Source organism: Leptonotus elevatus, chromosome 21, assembly GCF_054856555.1.
Source record: "Leptonotus elevatus isolate MCC_2025b chromosome 21, RoL_Lele_1.0, whole genome shotgun sequence".
NCBI classification, from domain to species: domain Eukaryota; kingdom Metazoa; phylum Chordata; class Actinopteri; order Syngnathiformes; family Syngnathidae; genus Leptonotus; species Leptonotus elevatus.
In genome coordinates, this window is record NC_141259.1 from 14063295 (window position 1) to 14071090 (window position 7796).

Below are 7796 nucleotides of genomic sequence, written 5' to 3' on the forward strand. Positions count from 1 at the left end.
GATCATGGATGGATGGATGTTTAGAGCAGTTACGATGGAGCTTGCGTGTAATTTGCCTAGCAACAATGTAACTAAAATATGTGCTGTGCTCAGGTAGTAATTATTGGTTGCTAGGTTTTATAGTGAAACTTCAATTTGTGATTTTAACTATGCTGATTGTGTGTGTATGTGTTTTAAATTACAGTACCAGCTTACGCACCACACTTTTTTTTTTTAATAATTGCGTATATTACGGGCAATTTTGAGACTGCAGTGCTTTGAAACAATTCAATAAAGGAATAATCGATAGGATAATAGATTCCAAAAAGTTTGTGTCACCTCAAGTTTCGACAGTTTTACTTCACGAATAACAACTTCCATAGTGGAGAGATTTGATTGTCTCAAACAATTGGGAATGACAATCACGTAATAATAATTTTAAAAAAACTAAACAGCTGACAGCACAGAAATCATGCGAGTGAATGTTCAATTTGAAAATGTTGGCTGAGCAACGTGCGAGGCCTTCTGGCCGTGTGTTCTACCGGACAACGTCGTCATATTTGTCATGTTGTGAAAGTCGGCGTGAGGTAAGAAAGCAGGCAGAAAATCTGAGAAGAAACGTTTTTATATTTCAAAAAGGGGAACCGGGAACAGAATGCAAAAAAACAAAACACCAGGTCTGAAAATCCAGACAATTGAGATCCAAAAATAAATTTTCTTAGGAAATATTAATTATATACAAAAACATTAAAATTTCACATTTTAATTTGGGCCTCCACTGTAAAACCGTGGCCCCATGTTTTCTTAACAAAAATAAACTTTAAATATATCTGAACCCACCCCTAACTTCACTTGAGGCAGTTTTAACAGCGAAATCAAAGGAGATTCCAAACATCTTTTCTCTCTGCATTTGCATGCAAACGACTGTACAACCTGTGTAAAAAAAAAAAAAAACATAAACAATCGACAAACACAAACGAACGAACGAAGACGAACGAGGCCGAGCGCCGTTCAAGCGGGCTGGTGTCGCAAGGTGGAAAGCTTGTGCGCGAGGAGTTGCCCCCGCCGCCTCAGCTGCTCCTTGAGCGACAGCAGGCGGCGCTCGTCGGCCTGCATGCCTCGGACGCACTCGGCCGCCTTCTTGAGGATCAGCACTTTGGCCGCCTTGTCGTTGTTGGCCACCTCGGGGATCTGGTCGCGCAGCGCCAGGAAGCTCAGCTTGAGCTCGTTGCGGCGCTGGCGCTCCAGCACGTTGTGAGTGCGACGCTTGTCGTGGTCCTCCGAGTCGGACGGGCTGGAGCGCGGGCTGGAGCACTTGCGGTTGCCGCTGATCTGCTTGAGCACGCGACTCTGGCTCACGCCTCCGCATGCTGAGGAGGGGGGGGGGGGGGGCGAAAGGAAGGGGGGGGGGGTGTTGGAATGCTTTACACGGTTTTATTGAAGACTTTTTGAAGATATATATCCGTTCAAAGCAAAGCATCAGTGGCGCAAAATTCCCAAGCGAGCCTACCTCCGCCGGCGTCCATCTTGAGCCTCTTGCCCACCGGGTGCGTGGCAGGTGGGTGCGCGGCGTAGTTGTGCTGCTGGGTGGAGACGTGGCAGCGTTTGAGCACCAGGGGGCCGGCGGGGCCGCCGCACGAGCGGTCGCAACGCTTCACCGCCTGCCGCTTCTCCACCGTCACCACGTCGATCTCCTCCTCATCCTCCACCTCGTCACCGGCATCTACTTCCGCCTCTTCTTCTTCTTCTTCTTCCTCGTCATCATCCTCCTCCTCCTCCTCATCATCATCTTCTGCAACAAAAAGAAAACAATGTCAAACTTAGCGCCCATGAGCAAGGCACCTAACTGCCCTGGCATGTCGACTGAATCGTTAAATATTTCAAGCTATTTAGAAAAAACATCAATTTAAAAATATTTATAATGGATAGATTAGTCACACACAAAATAGTCTTGAAAATATTCAATAAGCCACCAAATATATTTATATGTGTGCTATACAAAACATTTTTTTAATTATATATGCATAAATTAACTTAACATGATGAATCCATTAACATAGTATTTCACAATACAAATACTCAAAAAAAAAAGAGAAAATATTAACCATCATTAGTTTTCTAATTAGACTCTGTGTATTTTTATTTACTTTTTATTTTTATTATTATTATTATTATTATTTTTGTAAAATCAGGCATTGCCCAAACTTTTCCACCTGACGAGGAACTTTTGGCAGGCCAGTGTTTTCCCTTTCACACTGACCTGGTGACAGTGCTCATTCAGAGCGCAAACCAAAGTATTATTTATTTTTCTCTCCCTTAAAAAAAACAACAACAACAACAACACCCACACCCACTTTTAGATTGTTCCCACCGAGATGGTACTAGCACCGGTTTTGAGCTACAGTCAAAGTAAGCAGCAGTTATTTCCAGTGGTTGCTATTTAAAAAAAATAAAAAACATTTTTTAATAGTCTGCAAAAAAGGTGTGCAAAATATTCACCGGCGCCACACTTGTGCGGATACTTTTGAGAAGACCCCTGCTGTGTGGTATTGGTACTTTGGAGACAACCAGAAATATTTGGGGCGGGGTCTGCAGCATTGGACAGATCCAGTGACATATCTCTTTTAGTTCCTGGAGCAACAAGTACGTTCTAGGAACTACTGCTACATTAAAAAATATGTTCCTGGAAATGCCCCCCCCCCCCTCTCAAGACATACGTTTGGTGGCTAAAATGATCCAAACTTGGCGAAGTACATCAATCATTTATGCTCCTGATGTAGACATACACTGTACATCATAAAGTCAAAATTGAACCACGGTTGAAAGAAGTTGAGGGAAAGACTGAAATAGGGCTGCTAACAAGTATTTTAAAAATCAAATAAGCTGTCAATTTGTTTTTGATTAACTGAATAAAAAATGCTAAATTTCCAAGAATTTATTCAACAAAAAAAAAAAAGAAAAAAAAAAGAGGGCATTGCTTCACTTTGACCATGCAGAAACTTATAACTAATTTACTGGTTTGGTTTGCAATAATTATCAGAAAAGTGTTTAAACACAAAAAATAATCAGTCTGCATTCTGAAGAGGAAAAGACGGACAAGATTTAGTGTTGAGAGACTTCAAATGCCAAGGTTGGGACAGTTTTAAGTTAATGGCTCCAAACGATTCATGTTAATTTCATAATTGACACTCGGATAGGATTAACCATTTGACCTCCTCTACCGTACACGGGCAAGTAACAACTAAAGTGAATTGATGACAAAACAGAATCATTATTGCTGCTCAGTAAGACTAAAATGAGTGACAAATGCTGCGACGAGCCAAAAGAAATGGGCCCACGCCCCTCAGTTTGGTAACCTGTGTGCAAAAAATTAAAAAAAATCCTCATGATAATAAAGTCGTCAATTATTTCTTACCAGAATCGCTGCTATTGCAGCTCCCACTGTTGGGCGGCGTGTCCAGCCCTAAATCCCGACCGGGGGTCCCGCCCTGCTTGGGGGTCTCGGCCACCGGGTAGGGGAAGACCACCGAGGGGTCGATGCATTCTGACGCCGCCGTGTTGATATCCTGCAGGTAGCTGCTGTTGAGCCTCCAGGCGGCCGAGCGGTCCGAGGCGGCTTCCCGGGCGGCAGACGCCGGGGAAGCATCCGCCGAGTGAGGGGCGGCGGCGGCGGCGGCTGCGGCGGCTGCGGGGCTGGCCGCGTCCCTCCGGGCGGCGTGCAGCGACGCCAGCTGCTCGGACACCACCTTCTTAAGTTTAGCTGCGGCCGAGAATCCGCTCCACATGCAATCCTGGATGATGATGGACTGCAGGAAGGTCTGAGAGTAGTCGGCGTCGCAGATGATGCTCTGGTTGACGGCGTCGTCGCCCAGGAACTCGCTGACCATCTCCAGCTGGTCGGCGGTGGAAGGGTACGGCATGCCGGACAGCGACGGCCGCCGGCTCGGCGACAGCGGCGGCGTGGGGAGAAGCTCAAACTTTTTCCAGATGTCCTCGCTGGGCGCCGGGGGCTGCGGCTGTTGCGGGTAGAAGTCCTCTTCCGAATGGTCGTAGTAGAAGTAGGGCTGGAGGGAGTCGTAGTCGTAATCGTAGTTCCGGCTCACCAGAGTGGAGCTGAGCGGCATGGTGGCCAAAACGCCGGGTTCGTTCTGCTTCGAATCGTGGGGAAGCTTCAAACTAGGCGGCCGACAACATGCCGGTTAGTTAAGACTCAAAAGGCGACGACGCGAGCGGCCCGTTGTCGACTTCACACTTCCCCGTCTTACCTCTGTTGATTTAAACAAACAAGGTGAAAACGAGTCATCCGTGGACATGAAATCCGTGTGACCCGCTGAAGACGCATGTGTAGCGGCGTTGCAGCGAACTAGCAAGCCGCGAGCTCCAAGTGAAATGAGTCACTTTGAGAATCACAGCTATGCCCGCGGCTCGGAGGCTTATAAGGGGCCGCGTCACTACTCCCTTTATTGCCGCCTCCTCCGCCTACTACCCCTCCCCCCTCCCCCAACACCACCACCACAAAAATACAAAAAAACTTACCTTAAAATTGACGTTAAACTCACTCCGATGTCCCCCATACGCAACGCTCAACACAAAGTTTGACGTAAAAATATACATTTTCAAAGTACTATATTTTGTAGTGCGTCAGGTACTAGCAGGAAGAAATGGGCGTGGCCATAGTAGAGTGGTTGCGGCTCCATTGACTGGAGGCATGCAGGTCATATTAATGCAGCGTGAAAAGTGATATCATTTGATTCACATTACAGCCACACTCACTAATATTAAACCCAAGTGTGTTATCATATCACCAACGTCGTTTTTGCACAAAAGTAAGACACACGGCGGCTTTTAAAACGAACGACATGCGAACGTGCGCACAGGACAAAATGTCGATGCAGAAATGCAAGCGTTAAATGACAAAATACTTCTATGTCGACCTACACTATTGTCGCTAATCGGCAGCAGCCAGGAATGAAGCAATTCACGCAAACCAGACGTGCAAAGTGTAGTTTTGGAAAACGGCGACAAGAAGCGTCCAATCCAAAACAGGAAGAAGATTTGGCGGACTTGGAGCACCCCCTAGAGGCATTTGGCTGTTACTGCAAATAACTCAGTCAACCCTCCCGTTTTTACCACCCTTAAAAGTAAAACATTTTATTAGACATAAAAAAAACCCATTTGTTTTACTTTTATATTGAACAACTCGTTTTTATTGGTGTAGTTTCTAATATATATAAATGAATGAATTTGAGCTCATTTTAGCCACACATGAGTGTGATGCAGCACAATAATGATCAAATCTCAAATATTGCTGTGGCAGTGTCAAATCAAATCAAATTTAATCATAACGATGTGTTGCTAGGCGGATTAGCCACTCCATCCAAGGCAAGTGTTCTGGTTTGGGATTTTTAATGCGTGGTGGTAGTACGACAAGTGACATACGGGCGCCCTCTAGTGGCATGCCAAAGAAACACCTGTCTTCGAGATCCGCACGTCAATTATGAAATTGACTGCGGATCTCGAAGACAAATCCATTCCATCTTTTGCAAGGGTCATAAGTGTTACAATATTACATTTAATGGATTTATGAACGTACGTGGCGCCCTTCCCCCTGCTTTTTTTGTCAATTCATATATTTTAGTTCATACCCAGCAAGACAAAAAATGTATACCTTTATCAATGACACTAAAAAAGCAGGCAAAAATCCTTGTATGAACTCCTTAATAATATATTTAAAATTTGCATACATGCTTCTACTATTCTAGTGTATTAGTGATAACTTACCATATTAATTCACATTATTTTTTAACTGCTCATCAGAGAAATAATTACAACCATTAACAAGAGAAGTGAGAAAGCTATTTTCAGGGTCCATTTTTGTATATAGATCTGTTGTGCTCTGCTTCATGTTATACCTCAAACTGCCACTAGATGTCACCCTTTATCATCTTAATAGCTCAACTTGACTGGACTTGCTTTGCCATGTTTGACTTGAGCTTGGCATCATCAATGAAGCATTTTGATTTATTACTCACCTGAAATGTAGCAGGTTTTTTTATACTTGGCATGCAGACATTGCGTGGGAAAGATTGTGCAAATGCATTTGGCACAGGGTGACACAAAAAAACAACCCAAAGAAATTGAATACAAAATGTCAATTTAAACAAGAGAAAATGGCTTTGTTTAAAAAATATTTTTAAAGGAAAAATTAAGATTTGAGGATTTTCTTGTTGGAAATGTTATGTAGTTTAGCATGGTTTTAATGTTCCCAAAAATAATGTATTTTTTCAAAAAAAATTGGATAATTTTTTTTCCCCATGGGAAAAGATGTCTTTTCCCCAAAATTCAAAAATAAAATGCATGCGGAAAAACAACAACACACACTTCTTTTCTTCTGGGGAAAAAAATCAAGTAGAAAAAAATACTATTTATTTCCAAGAATAAATCATATTTTGAGGTGGGGGGAGCTTTTTAAAGGCAAAAAGTTGTATTACACGATTTAAGTCCAAAATTGAGGATACGCTACATGAAAAAAATAATGCTGAAAAAAGTCATATGTAAATGTTTATTTTATTTTTAAAGTTTTAAAAAAACAATTCTGGACATCAGAAGAGAGCAGCGTCCTCGTAAGCTCATTTGCTTGTGCAACTCATTTGCTTGTGCAACTCAATTGCTTGTGCAACTCAATAAATACACAATATTTGGGTCACTGAGTGTAAACTCAAGCTTGGTTTGAAAGCAAAAACCGAGTTTGATTTGTCACGTTTTTGCCTGGCCTTAAGCGCACACGGTCGTCCGCGTGTGTTTACTTCAAATCTTTCCACGCTGGTGTGTAAACATCTGACTTGACTTAACTTCTCTTCAGAGCCATGAGGGAAGCAAAGGCTCGTAAAAGTCACAGCTGACTGCAGCTGTGCCCGCAGGCTACAGTCATGGGCAAAAACAACTCTTTTTTCCTTTCTTTTCTTTTTTTTTTTTTTTTCCTCCAAAGGGGTTAAATAACTTTTGTAAACACATACCTGCCTCACATGCACACGTGCAGCCGAAAAAAAAAAGCCACGTTGTTACATGCCCCGGGGAAAGGAACAAGGTAGAAGACTACGCACGAGAAGGCGTACTTAGCGTGCATCATCATCATCATCATCATCATCATCATCATCATGTGAGATTTTTTGTCTGTTTCAGCATGTAAAACGCTCGGGTGTTTCACAGCGAAGAAGTCAAGGCTGACGGTTACGTAATGGGGACAATTTGGCACAAAAACACACTCTTTTTGGGTTAGTAAGCACTTATTTTGGTCGCACTTGTGTCCACTTTGCAATTTTGTGCGCAGGCTTCAGCAGCGCGGGGATCAAACGACGCATTGTTCTCGGATGACCTTAACATAACTTTGTCTTTTTATTGCTTGTTTTTGCTTGCATTGGCATGTAATAAAGCGGGATCACTCGCAATAACATCAGCACAGAGCAGATGATCAATCAGTCATCATCACTGAATCCATTTCTCTGCGGAAAGCTCATTTCAAGCACAATGCAAACCCGATGCGCTTTACGATGTTGAAAAACAATAACAATACAAGCAATGAGCAATTTCAAACAGGCAAAAAAAAAAATGCAATTCAAAATAGTATCATATGCATATTTTCCATCATGCAAACAGACTTAATGATTAAATAACAGTGGATTAAGATTTGACACCTGTGGGACCCCTCACATGTTTTTTTGTCTCTCTCTGTTGCATGCAAAATCATTAACTCGTTAAAATGTTGACTCAAAATTCCCGAAACATTTTCCTGACGTGTCTGGGAAATTTCATTTTTT

General features: G+C 42.9%; 1 protein-coding gene across 4 annotated transcripts; it reads right to left on the minus strand.

Annotated features, from left to right (window-relative positions):
* Positions 1 to 586: 586 nt before the first annotated feature.
* On the minus strand, positions 587 to 5013 carry myca (MYC proto-oncogene, bHLH transcription factor a). 4 transcript variants are annotated; one of them, XM_086066000.1, is made up of 4 exons: positions 4918 to 5013; positions 3395 to 4246; positions 1490 to 1771; positions 587 to 1349 (listed from the first exon to the last, which is right to left on the minus strand). In XM_086066000.1, the coding sequence occupies exons 2-4, from the start codon at positions 4101 to 4103 to the stop codon at positions 991 to 993; spliced, it is 1350 nt and encodes a 449-aa protein (XP_085922126.1). In that variant the 5' UTR covers positions 4104 to 4246; positions 4918 to 5013; the 3' UTR covers positions 587 to 990. The 4 variants fall into 4 exon arrangements, with proteins under 4 accessions (XP_085922126.1, XP_085922127.1, XP_085922125.1 ...); XM_086066001.1 differs by lacking the exon at positions 4918 to 5013 and adding an exon at positions 4516 to 4874; XM_086065999.1 differs by lacking the exon at positions 4918 to 5013 and having other exon boundaries at positions 1490 to 1768; positions 3395 to 4155; positions 4245 to 4392.
* Between the last annotated feature and the right edge of the window lie 2783 nt (positions 5014 to 7796).